Here is a 13,046-nt window from a genome sequence, read left to right on the forward strand (position 1 = left end):
CATCCCAAGGCTGCCTCTTTCTTCGAAGGGCGGGAAGGGGTGGTTAGCGGCACCTTTTCTGGAGGAACTGGACTGAAATGTGACCTCGGAGTGAAATGTTTTTGCTTCCATACGAGTGAGGGTCACCTTTCACCCTATTCTTGGGTTTGGAAAAGCCACTGACCGTTCCAGGGCCCGAGCAGCACTTAGCCCTTTGGACTCGGCTGCCACGGAGATCACTGGTACTGGGAAAACCTACAGTAGCAATTGCTATTTGGTCGGATGGAGCTTGGGCGTCAGGAATAGTCGAATCACGCTCCCATCGTCTCATAGATAAATGGGGAAATGAATGTAACTCCGTGAGAAAGTTTTATTAGACTTAAAATCATTTAAAGCAAAGCCTTAAGGCAGCCGGAGACTTCTGGAGTACCCACGCTCGGAGCCACCACCCCCGCCCGTAACTGACATGGCGCCCTCTCGGTCGGCGTTTCCGGGCGGGTCCTTCCGACGGCCCCCGCGGTGATTCCATCATTCGGCTTCCTTCCCGGCTTGCCTCGCGCCCGGGCCGGGCTGGGCCAGAGCAGCCCAAGATGGCCGACTTCGAGGATCGGGTGTCGGATGAGGAGAAGGTAAGGGGTCCGCCTCTCTCTCTTGCCTCCTCCCGCGACAGGGAACAGGGGCCCGACCTGGCTGTGGTGGGAACCCCGGCAGTGTCCCCAGGAAAAAGAAGCTTCTTGGCCCGTGCTGGCATACGCTCTGCAGTTGGGACGCTTTGCTCTTGAGGGGCTTTCCTCTGCCTCACGGTGGCCCCAGTTCCCCATTCCTTAACTCTCTTTTTCTCCTGCGGGGCCTGAGGCACAGCCCAGTGACCTTCCTGCAAGAGACGAGATTTTGCCTTATTGAATCATGACTGTGGACTCTTTTCTGTAATTAAGAGAGGGGGCGATGGTGATGTCTGGACGTGTCAGGAAGCAGTTATTTTACCGCCTTTAGCTGTCGGGGCTCTCCCCATCCCCCCATTTTTAGATATGATTGAGGCTAGTTTAGGGCGAGTCACTTCCTGGTCAGAGTGGCCTCTTAACTTCCCTTTTGCTCCTCCTTCCTCAGGAAGTGATTTTGCTGTCACGACTCTTCGACAGGGAGAGGTCCCCATGTGTTGTCCGTCCCTCCACTCTTTTCTCGCTTAGGATCGGCTGAACTAATTCTCAGTAATAAGTGTGTAAGCCTCAGGACATTTGCTTCAGAATTTGAACACCACTCTTCTCTGTAGACAGTCCCTTGATTGATCGTGTGCATGTATGTAAGCCCGCGATGACTCCATCCCTTGCGCCTTATATCCTATTAACGGTAATTTTTGAAAAATAGTTTTTTGTTTCTTAACAAATCGAGAATAGCCAGAGGATTTTTTTTTTTAACTCTGTAAAGGTTTAATATAGCACATAAACTTCATGTTAACACATTCAAGTTTGGACAAAGCATCGTGCCTTCTTCGATGCTCCACTGTGTGGTCTTTGATTATAGTTAAATTTATCAGCGTGTTAAGTGCTTATTTACTTCTTAAAAAGTATTTGAAACATAAGAGCATATTCTGCGTTAGGTAGAATAACTTTTTGTTGACAACTGCACACATTTCTTAACACTTTTCAGGCTTTTCAGTAAATACTTGATTTTAGGGTCTATAGAAATTAGAATGATTTCACTAGGTGACTTGTTATAGGACAAGAATTATGTCTTTTGTTTCCCACATTGGGTGTTACAAAATGTGCACTCTTGCATGCTCTGTAAATATATCTGGGCTCTTTATTTTTTTAATAAGAGAGATGGGGATGACTGAGGGGTGACTGTTTATGATCCAGGAGTACTCCGTACAGAATAATTTGATATGTCATACCTACGTATAGCATGTCATTTTGAAATACTGGAGAATGTGGTAAACGTTCACAAGCCATTGAACAATACTTTAGCATTAAATTTTCTCGTTCTTGAAAATTCTCGTGTAAAACTTAGACAAGAAAAGAGCATCTTACATATGAATTAACGCCGAAGAGAAGTCCATGATAAAATGTCTTGGCTAAGGTAAATAGTTACGATTCGGATGAAATGATAGTAAAAATCAGGAATAATGAAACATTGTTAGCCCAACTGATGGCCCACTTATTTTAAGGAAAAATATTGTTACAGCAAAATTTCACTAAAAATTTAAATAACAATAAACTTCAAAGTTTATGGTGTCCAAACAATACTACATTTACCAGTATTGTGGGTTTTTGTCTTTGAGGCTAAGTTAGAATGCCCTTTTAATTAAACTTGGGAAAATATACATGTATTTTAAAGTGCAAATCGAGATGTCTTTGGATGTTGACAATGTTTAATAACATCAATAGTCTTAATTTTGTAACAGTAAATTTGTGAAGTGTCCTCTTATCTCCCAGCATACTTCTTTTGTTGCTTAATATTAATTAATAATGAAACAGCAAGCAAATCAAAATTAGTACTGTAAATCTGCTCAAAAATGCTGATGAATTTCATATTTCATCAACAGTTTTTAGATTAGCCACATTTCTTTATTATTGTGAACAACTAAGAATAGCTGATACTAAGAAGTCTCATATAATCCATATGATTTGAGATTACTGAAATTTTGTTAGGTTCTTATTCCCAGACAGAACTTGATCTGTATTTCTCTGTTGTGAATCTCTAAGTAAAAAGAAAGGGCCTTGATATCTAAGATTACCTCAGTTTTCTTTTAGCTTCGTACCTACACCGAGCCCTTTTCCTCCAGGCTTCTAATTCCTTTTAACTGAATTCAGGAATTGAAGTATTTTTCCAGCAAGACTTGTTGCTATGAATATCTTAGCATTCATAAACAGTAAGTAACCCTTAAGTGAGATCTTGTCCTATAAAATTTTCACAACCAAGGCACTATTACAAATTTTTAAAATCAAGATATTTTCAGCCATAATTTGTATAGATTCTTCCTTGAAGGAACTCTAAAGTTTCCATTTTTTCCTCTTTTTAACTAAGATCTCGACTGTGTTTTATTTGAGTTTTTTTTTCAGGCGTATATGTCATCACATGGAATATATTTTAATATCACTTTTTATCTTTGTTGCATTTCCTGAAAGCAGTGAACCCAGAGATGAATTTGGTGTTGATAGTCTCTGATTTCCTTGCAAGTATTTCTATAAAAGCTAGTAAGATCAGCCATTCTCATAAGTAACTGCTTAGGTTTTTATCACTTTACAAAGAGGAAGTTGGGTTTTTTAACTTCTACATTGTTACCTGAAATGGTCATGATGAGCTGCCTAAATAAAACAGGAAGCTGAAAGTGTAATAACTTGCAGAAATAAATGCTTTTAGTTTTGTCCTCGAGTTCAGTTTCTGAGAATGAGCTACACTCTTCTAGTCACTGACTCTTCAGTTCCAAATGCTTAACAGGACCAAAGTGACAAGATACCATAATTAGGAAATTTGAAATGTGAGAAGAATTACTTGTTTGGGCTCATTGCACTGACTGTTTCCTTTATTTCATGATTCAGCATTTAAAAAAATAATTGCAGAGAGAATTTTAAGGCTGAAAAAAGTGCAATTAGCATATTTTCCCCTTCAGCTTAACTATTAGAATATTTGTGAACAACCTCAAAAATGCCATAAGAGAGAAACGAATGCTTAAAGCTTAGACAACTATGTCATCTTTAAGGCACTTTTTGGAACAGGTTTATCAAAATTGTTGAGGAAAGATGTGAAAAATGGTAATTTGAGGGCTCAGAACTTATGAAAAATACACCTTTTTAAAAAATTAATTAATTAATTAATTTTGAGGAGGTGGGGTGGAGAGAGAGGAGCCCAATGCAGGGCTGGAACTCATGAACCGTGAGATCCTGACCTGAGCTGAAATCAGGAGTCCAGCGCTCAACCAACTGAGCTACCTAGCTGCTGCATGAAAAATATACTTCTAAACTGTATTTTTTGATTATGTATTACATCCTTAATTTACTAGATGAGTTATTACCCTTACAGGATAAACTCTAGAGCTTATTTGCTATAGGTATTTTCTAAAAGTCATTAATTAGTATTAATACTGCTGTTCTTTTATGTTCTCTTTTTTTCAGTTAGCTTTGCTGAGTAGTATTTATAGAATCTGTCACAAAATCCTTGGACAGGAGCATAAAGCCTAATAAACAGGTGCAAACTCAGATGCCCAATCTTTGGTGTAGGTTTATAATTTCTTCCAGGGTATCTAGCTCTTTTATTAGGACCAGCCTTAATACTAAGCAAAGTAGCGTAATTTGTCAAAAAATCAGGCCCCAGGTTTGTCTGATTCAGAAGCCATGCTTTTTTCACTTTACTGTTTTTCCCATTTAACCATGAGTGAAAAAAACAAAATAGAGGTGGTATCCATTTAATGAATTATAACTGAAATATTGTGATGTAATGGGAAAGAATGATTCTGAATGTTAGGAGATTTGGCCTCTCTTTGTTGAGCTTATAGCCACCAGTGTGATTCTAGAAACATCACTTATCTCTGTGGGCCTCAGTTTTCTTGTAAAATAGGTAAGGAGAAATGGATCAAGGTAACCCAACAAAGTTTAATGAACTTCTACAAACTGTAATAAAAAAAAAATCTTTGTTTTAAAAATTGAGACATTAAAATGTTTCAGGAGTTTCTGTCATTGTCTGCTTTTGCACATTTGCCCTGATAACAGAACTGTGAATTCTTCTGTAACTGAAAGCATATCTTTTTATGCTAGTACCTAGCATAGGACCAGGTACATAGTGTAGGGACAACCTTTTGATACAAAGGAGACCAACCAATCACATCTTTCTTCATTCTCATATTTCCCCAGCTCATGCTCCCTCATCCCACCTCCCAATTATTTCTGGTAATCTCTAGGTATTTCTTGAGTTCAGGAACGTGTCCACACTCTGGGTTTTTCTTCGGGCATTCATTGTGTCTAAGTATCTGCTGCCATTACTGATGATCTGCCATGCCACTTCTGGGAACATTAGATCCCTCTGGAGCCGTTTTAGTAGTAAAACCCATAAAGCTACAAAGCATTATGCATACCAAAAGGACTATGAATATATACATCTAGCCTTGCAGAACCCCTAATAGAAGTATTTCCTTCATCTGCGTTAAGTTCTCTCCTTTAGAGCTCAGAAAAACACACGCTATAAGGTTAGGTATAGTTTGTGCTTTTCTCCTCAGGTGCATGAGTTTCTCTCATTTTCTTGCATGTCAAAAAAAGAAAAAAACTTCTTATGTGGATCGGCTCCTGAAAATAAAAACCCTGGGTAGGAAAAATCAGTCAGGATACTGAAGACAATTTAACTACTTGGGGATTTCTGAACTAGGTGATGATTTTAATATGCACTTAACTGTTATTTTCCCTTTTCCCTTTATCAGAACCTCCTGCAGATCCTTTGCATTTCAGTTCATCTCATCATTGTTCCCTTGTAGTCACACAGGCTCAGAACATTAGCATCATTTTTTTTCCTTCTTAGCCTTTTCTCTCGTGTTCAATTATTCCAGTTCTGTAAATTCTTCCTGTCATTAGATTCTGTTCCTCCATTTCCATTAGTATTTTTGAGAAAAATTATTTTTTGGTGTATAGGAACTATAATCAGATTACATGCTTAAAATTAAAATGTAGAACAAAGCATGAGTAAAAAGTCCCACCACCCCTGTTTTCCAGCCACCTAGTTCCTGAGAGGCAGCCAGTATTCTTTTGTATATTTTCTATTCTATGCGTATACAAATATACTTCTTACTTAACATTACATCCAGTCAGTCCACATTCCTTCTGTTAATCTTCATTTAGGACCTTTTCTGATGCTTGAATTATTTCTAACAACATTCTTAATTGTTCTCTTTGCCTCTTTTTTCTCTCTACATTTTTCATTGATTTACCACAGTTATTCACACTATTAAGTTTTGAAGTATGTGTAAAATTTGTTATTGCTATAACTGCACTTACATATTGTTAAGCAGTGTCTATGAGATGGAATATTCATTTGAATGGATCATATGATGTAGTGTAGGTCAATTATAACATAAGCAAGAAGACTGCATAATGCCAGACTTCAAAGAAAGGTGGTAGGTTCATTGGAACATATGAGAACTTTGTCTTGTGAATTCTTTGTTTTGCATCTAAGTAACATTTAAGTGCTTATTATGTGTTAAGTATTTCACGTATTAACATGTATTTGTCTCAAAACATTCCAACAGGATAGATATTTGTATTATCCACATTTTACAGTTGACTAAACTGAGGCACATTTGACATTAAAAAAAACTATGAACCAGTGTTCACAATTAGTCGAGCAGATTCGGTGTTGATAATCTGCTTCCAGACCTGTGGTCTTACCCACTTTAATCCCTTTGAATAGACAGTAGGTAGTAAATTAAGGTAGCAAACAATTCTACTGAAATGACACAGCCCTAAACAGCAATCAAGTTTAATGGTATAGTGACATGGATAGTTCTACAGATACTAAAATACTGATGTTCTTTGGTTGTGACTACATTGTAATTACTGCTAAATTAGCTGGGTGCTCTTCTGAGTTTCTTCAAGTGTGCTACCAGTAGTATTTGAAATGTCTTATAAACTCAGAGTGTTAAGACACTTGATTTTAGAAGTTTAATGATAATAGTCCTCATGACAAGGTGAAGAGCATCATCCTCTTAAGAATGTTATCATATAGCAGTACCTTGGAACATTATTGCCTACAGTAGAGTTGCTGGTGTGCTGCTTGCTTTCTTTCTTTTTTTTTTTTTTTTTTAAATTTTTTTTTTTCAACGTTTATTTATTTTTGGGACAGAGAGAGACAGAGCATGAACAGGGGAGGGGCAGAGAGAGAGGGAGACACAGAATCGGAAACAGGCTCCAGGCTCTGAGCCATCAGCCCAGAGCCCGACGCGGGGCTCGAACTCACGGACCGCGAGATCGTGACCTGGCTGAAGTCGGCCGCTTAACCGACTGCGCCACCCAGGCGCCCCTCTTTTTTTTTTTTTAATGTTTATTTTTGAGAGGGAGAGAGAGAAAGAGAGACAGCGTGTGAGTGGGGGAAGGGCAGAGAGAGAGACACACACACACAGAATCCGAAGCAGACTCCAGGCTTTGAGCTGTCAGCACAGAGCCCAACACAGGGCGCAAACCCATGAACCATGAGATCATGGCCAGAGCTGAAGTGAGATGCTTAAAACCAACTGAGCCACCGAGGTGCCCCTGGTGTGCTGCTTTCAAAAGCAGATTTCTAGGTTCTATCCTAGACCAACTGAATCAGAATCTGGGAGGATCACTGCTCAGGATCTTTTTTTTTTCCCCCTAAATGTTTATTTTTGAGAGAGAAGCACAGAGCACGAGTGGGGGAGGGGCAGAGAGCAAGGGAGACACAGAATCAGAAGCAGGCTCCAGGCTGTCAGCACAGAGCCCAACATGGGGCTCGAACTCAGGAATGGTGAGATCAGACCTGAGCTGAAGTCAGACGCTTAACTGACTGAGCCACCCAGGCGCCCCAGGAATCTATTTTTAAATAAGTTTCCCAGTAATTCCACTGCAACTCCGGAACCACTATCCAAATCTTAGTCTTCTGCCTTTTAGCTCAGAAACTTGATTCATCAGGATATTAAAACTAAATCTCTCAGGAACAAACTTATATTATATGATTATATTCATCAGCCTATGATGAAACTAATGTATAAAACTAGCAGAACAACTAATTTAACAAATATAGAAAGGGGACACCTGGGTGGCTCAGTTAGTTAAGTGTCTGACTTCTGCTCAGGTCATGATCTCACTGCTCATGAGTTTGAGCCCCACGTCGGGCTCTGTGCTGACAGCTCAGAGCCTGGAGCCTGCTTCGAATTCTGTGTCTACCTCTCTGCCCCTTGCCCACTCATGCTCTGTCTTTCTCAAAAAATAAATAAACATTAAAAAAATAAATATAGAAAGGACTAGAAACTTTCTTTCAGGTAGGTCAGGGACATGGGAGATCAAATTATAGTTCTTTCACACTTGAAGTGTGGAGTTGGAACGAGGGAAGTTAACGATACAGGTTAACATTTTAACTATATAGGTGAACATTTTAATGGCATTTTCCTCCTTAATAGGGATATGTACCCAACACAAGACCATGTAGGGTCTTTGGGCAGAGCACCCTCTAACTTTTAACAGCAGCAGACATTGTTTTTACATAGCTGGAAGGAAACCCTTAAGTATCAAAAATTTGCGTATTACAACTTCTTCAGTCTTTCCCCTCTTAATGACATACTCATTCTTTAGTTGTTCAGGCCAAAAAGTTTAGTGTCATCTTTGACTCCTGTTTCTTTCACAATACATATAGTCTGGTAGCAAATCTTGTAGGCTCTGCCTTCGAACTATACCCAGAAAAAGACGGTTTCTCACCACCCCCTTATTCCAACCACTCTGGAAGAAGCCACTGTGATTTCTCCTAGGTTATTGCAGTAGTCTTCTCTCTGGTGTCCCTGCTGGTACTCTTGCCTCCTCCTCCCTGCCCAGCAGGCTCTCTGCAGTGCAGCACCCAGAATACACTGGTTGGAGAATGTAAGTTGGAACATGTCACTTCTTTGCTCAGAATCCTCCATTGGCTTCCCATCTTCTTCAGAATAAAAGTTCTTACTCTGACGACAAGTCCCTCTGTCTTTACCGCTTTCCTCTCTCACCTCATCTCCTTCCTATTCTCCCCTGCTCCTCTCTGTTCTAGCCACACATTCTCACCTAAATGGTCTTTGTGTTTGCTCTGTTGTCTGGAGTTCTCTTCCTTCTTCCCTTAATTCCTCCATCTATTTCATCAAAAGTCATTTTCTCAGTGAAGTCTTCTCTGGTTACCCTATATATTGTCAAACCCTAACATTTCATTATCCCCTTAAGTTCCTTTTTTTTTTTATTTTTTAGCATTTATCACTGGCTATTTAATGTAGTTTATTTAATGTTATCTCTATCTGTTATTTAATGTTGTCTCTCTACCCATTAGAATGTAAGCTCCACAAGAACCATACACTGGTGCATCACCATTGCCTAAAACAGTGCCTGACGCGTAGTACACTATCAGATATTTGTTGAATGAGTGAATAAATCTCACTTTAATAGCATCTGACCTGATTTCATAGCTAACTCTTAGAGGACAGACTGATTTCCAGGTTTTGTGAGGCCGTATTAAGGATTCCAGTACTTCCGTATTACTAACAGTCTAATTTTATTAATGGAGCTTCCCACTCAGAAAGCTTCAGCACTTCTCCATTACCTACAGATACAACCAGACTTGATATTAGCATAACTACTGCCATCTGACTCATCTTATTCTACCCTTCTCTTTTATTATCTCCAAATAAATCCTCTGTTTCTACCAAACTGGTCTGCCTGCAAAAGACTGTTTTCCCCCCACCTCTTTTCATTCATTTTACTATTCCCTCATTTGTAACAACACCCGCCTCCCCCCCACCCCCCCGCCTCCTAATCTAAAGCACTCTGTAGAGCTCAGTTTAGATCTCACCTGCCCCTTCCTTAAAGTGTCTTTCCCCAACCCAGCCCACATCTATCCCATCCTTCCTCTTAAGTAAGTTGTTTTGTTTTGAGTGAATGGACAAATTGGTAAACACAAAGATCTGAACTTTAAAGAAAACATGTTATTCAAAATTCAGTAACATGTAGGCATTTGCTTAGGGAAAGAAAGTTAAGTATCTGCTATGTATTAAGTCCGTCTCATGTTACCTCACTGGATCCTTAAAACAGTCTGATATGAGCAGGTATTATATCCACAAATGAAGAAACTAAGACCCAAGCAATGAAATATTAAAGCTGGCTTGTGAAACCAGGTCTGACTTCAAAAGTTTTTGAAGATAAAATTGGTAAAAAGACATACCTTTGAATTAGAATGCCATAACATGCCAGAAATGCAGTGGATCTTGAAGGCTGAAGCTTCCTGTTTCCCAGTACTTTTGTTTCCATGTGGCATAGGTTCTCACCACAAAACTCTACCCTTTTGGACTTCAGTCATTGCTCTCAAGCATCTGAATCTCAAAGTGTATGGTGTGAATTTTTCCCGAGTTTCTTAAATTGGTCTTTTTGTTTCCAAAATGATGCCCATTGTATATCTGGCACTTGGAACCCTTTACCTGTCTGCCCAGTAACCTAGAATAAGGGATGAGAATGTGTGTGTTTTAACACATTTAAGCTTCTAAACAATAAGTTGCTTATGTGATCTTTTTCACACATTTTTATCTTTTTTTCTGACTCATTAGAACATTATATCTCAGACTTTTCTACTTCCTCAGTTCTTGATCTAGACATTTTGATCCTATAATTAAAATGAATAGGGCCTTTTGGGGCACCTGGGTTACTCAGTTGGTTGAGCATCTGACTTGATTTCAAGCTCAGGTCATGATCCCAGGGTCATGGAATTGAGCCCTCATCGGCCTCGCACTGAATGTGGAGACTGCTTGAGGTTCTCTCTCTCTCTCTCTCTCTCTCTCTCTCTCTGCTCCTCTCCCCAGCTTGCACTCCCTCTCTCTCTTTCAAATAAAAAAAAATGAAAACAAAAAACAAGTATTGTCTTTTACCTCCTTCCATATGAATATCAGTGCAATTTTGGATTTAAGGTAATTCAGCTTTTTAAATCTTCACTGAGAATGAGTCAGTACTTAAAATTTTTTCCTGTTCAGTAGTTAATGTCTTAAGGCTTACCACTGACTTTGAACTTCTAAATGAACACTAAGGTGTATACTTGGAAATCTTTTTACCAGCATTCTGATGTTTTATATTAGAAGAGTCCAGAATAAGAACTAATGGATGATTTCCTTGTAACTTGGTGCATAGAGGGAATGGTTGGGAAAGATTAACTATAAAATAGATAAGAGCTATTTTTTGGTTCTTGTCTGTTGTAAATTTTATGCTTAAGTTTGTCATTTTTATATACCATTATACTAGGTGACATAAATATATAATGATGACCCTGTTAAAGAAAAAATTCTTCTGATACTTGTTAAAATGACTTGGGTGTCTGAGTGGCTCAGTTGGTTGAGCGTCCAACTTTGGCTCAAGTCATGATCTCGCAGTTTGTGAGTTTGAGCCCCACATCGGGCTCTATGCTGACAGCTCAGAGCCTGGAGCCTGCTTCGGATTCTGTGTTTCCCTCTCTCTCTGCTCCTCCCCTGCTCAAACTGTCTCCCTCTCTCTCAAAAATAAATAAACATTAAAAAAAAAAAATAAGACGATTTTATTCAATAGTTTTGTGTTAGGGGAGAGAGCTAGAGCTCAGCTCCAGATGAAGCAAAGACAACTGGGGATCTATAGCCAGCAAGCAGAATGAGGGGGTCAGTGGATGGAAAATTACTAAGACACATAAGGGTAGAGGGATTCTTACTTAACTGATTTAACAGGATCCTTACTAAAGACAGATTGAGGACTTCTGCATCAAAGGTGGGGAATAAGGAACTTGATCAGATACCTAAAGTGGGGGTATTCTCACTAAAATGACAACAGGTTCTTGCTAGGATTGGGTTAGACAGGACATAGGATGGAGCCAAGATCAAGGCCTAGCTGAGAAGAGAGGGCTCAGAGGAGCCTGACTAAAGTTTGGTCAAGGAGAGACTTTGACATTAAATGTATGTTATGTAATTACTTTAATAAGTTTTCGAGCAATTATTCCTTAGAGTTGATAAAATTTTTAAAACGTAATTGCTGGAAGCTCCTTTCTATTTAAATAGCATGGGATGCTGCCCAATTCATGAATCATTTAATAAAGCTAATTAGATCTTCCATGAGAATGAATGTGAGTGAATGAAATTGCTGTACTTAAAAAAGCAAACTTGCCTGCTTTTCCCACCTATTGTCTATATCTGACAAAATTTGTAATTGGTTACTAATAGAGAAAACGGTTTCTAAGAGCTACTTTAAAATAACTTTTAAAAGAGTAAACAAAGCAAAATATTCGGAAGTGCCATCTTTTGTTTTATATAATATTGATCCTAATTTAAAACATATCTTTATGCTTTTAAGCCTTAGCTATTACTGAAAATGATAGAATATAAACTGTATACAGCTAAGTTTTTAAGTACATTCTGAGTCTTTATAGTGTCTCTAGGTCAAAAACTGGGAAACTGGGAAAACAATAGTTTATTTGGAATTTTAAAAAGCTATTGGGGTGCCTGGATGGATCAGTTGGTTAAGCGCCTCAGGTCATGATCTCACTGCTGTCAGCACTGCAGAGCCCTCTTCAGATCCTCTGTCCCCCTTTCTCTCTGCTCCTCCTCCACTCGTTCTCTCTCTCTCCCTCTCTCTCTCCCTTAAAAGTAAATAAACATTTAAAAAGTAAATAAATAAAAAAGCAGCTAACAATAAGTTTTAGTTAATGAAACCAATATTCCATTTGGTCCTAGACATCACTAAGAATATATTTTTCTTTTAGAATTGCAGCCCCAAATTAAATTCTCACTAGCCTCTGAGAACCCTCAGCCAGGAGGGATTTTGTTTATTTGATAAGGGCACTGCAACTGAAATTCCAGGGCTTTGATACTATTACATATGCATGTCAACAGCTTGGAACTTGTACCTATTAAATTATTGCCCCAGATAGTTTATTGTTGATACACTGAAAGCTTTAGAACCAGATGAAAAAATGAACCACACTGAGGCAAGATGTATTTTTAAAAAAAATTCTTCCTTTTTAAAATAACATACTAGGGGGAGGGAGGAAAGAGTAAGCAGAGAACAGTAAATTGTTAGGGCGGTGAAAATACTCTCTATGATACTATTAATGGTGGATACATATTGTACATATGTCCAAATCCATCAAATGTACAACACAAAGAGTGAACCGTAATGTAAACCATGAGCTTTGGATGATAATGATGTGTCAGTGTAAGTTCATGAAATGAACAAGGAACCACTCTGGTGGGGGTGTTAGTGGAGGAAGTATGCATGTTGGAGGGCACGGACCCTATGGGAAATTTCTGTACCTTCTCAGTTTTGCTGTGAACTTAAAACTGCTCTTAAAAAAAAAAGTAAAGTCTTAAAAAAATAACAATATCTAAGTGTCTTCAAACA

At 38.8% G+C, this 13,046-nt stretch overlaps 2 protein-coding genes across 4 annotated transcripts in view; one reads left to right on the forward strand and one right to left on the reverse strand.

The window, feature by feature from the left end:
* The window catches only part of ST7L (suppression of tumorigenicity 7 like), an 82,986-nt gene extending 82,639 nt beyond the window's left edge, over positions 1-347 (reverse strand). The window contains exon 1 of one of the 2 annotated variants that reach the window (XM_045478666.1): positions 239-347. The gene's annotated coding sequence lies outside the window, so the exon portion shown is untranslated. Of the gene's footprint in view, positions 1-163 lie in introns of both variants that reach the window. The other variant, XM_045478664.1, reaches the window with a different exon arrangement.
* Positions 348-506: 159 nt separating this feature from the next.
* The window catches only part of CAPZA1 (capping actin protein of muscle Z-line subunit alpha 1), a 52,022-nt gene continuing 39,482 nt past the window's right edge, over positions 507-13,046 (forward strand). Inside the window, exon 1 of one of the 2 annotated variants that reach the window (XM_045478670.1) lies at positions 507-608. In XM_045478670.1, coding sequence (XP_045334626.1) covers positions 570-608 — 39 coding nt within the window. In that variant the 5' untranslated portion in view covers positions 507-569. Of the gene's footprint in view, positions 609-1,091; positions 1,327-13,046 lie in introns of those variants that run through there. The other variant, XM_045478671.1, reaches the window with a different exon arrangement.

Source organism: Leopardus geoffroyi, chromosome C1 (assembly GCF_018350155.1).
Source record: "Leopardus geoffroyi isolate Oge1 chromosome C1, O.geoffroyi_Oge1_pat1.0, whole genome shotgun sequence".
NCBI classification, from domain to species: domain Eukaryota; kingdom Metazoa; phylum Chordata; class Mammalia; order Carnivora; family Felidae; genus Leopardus; species Leopardus geoffroyi.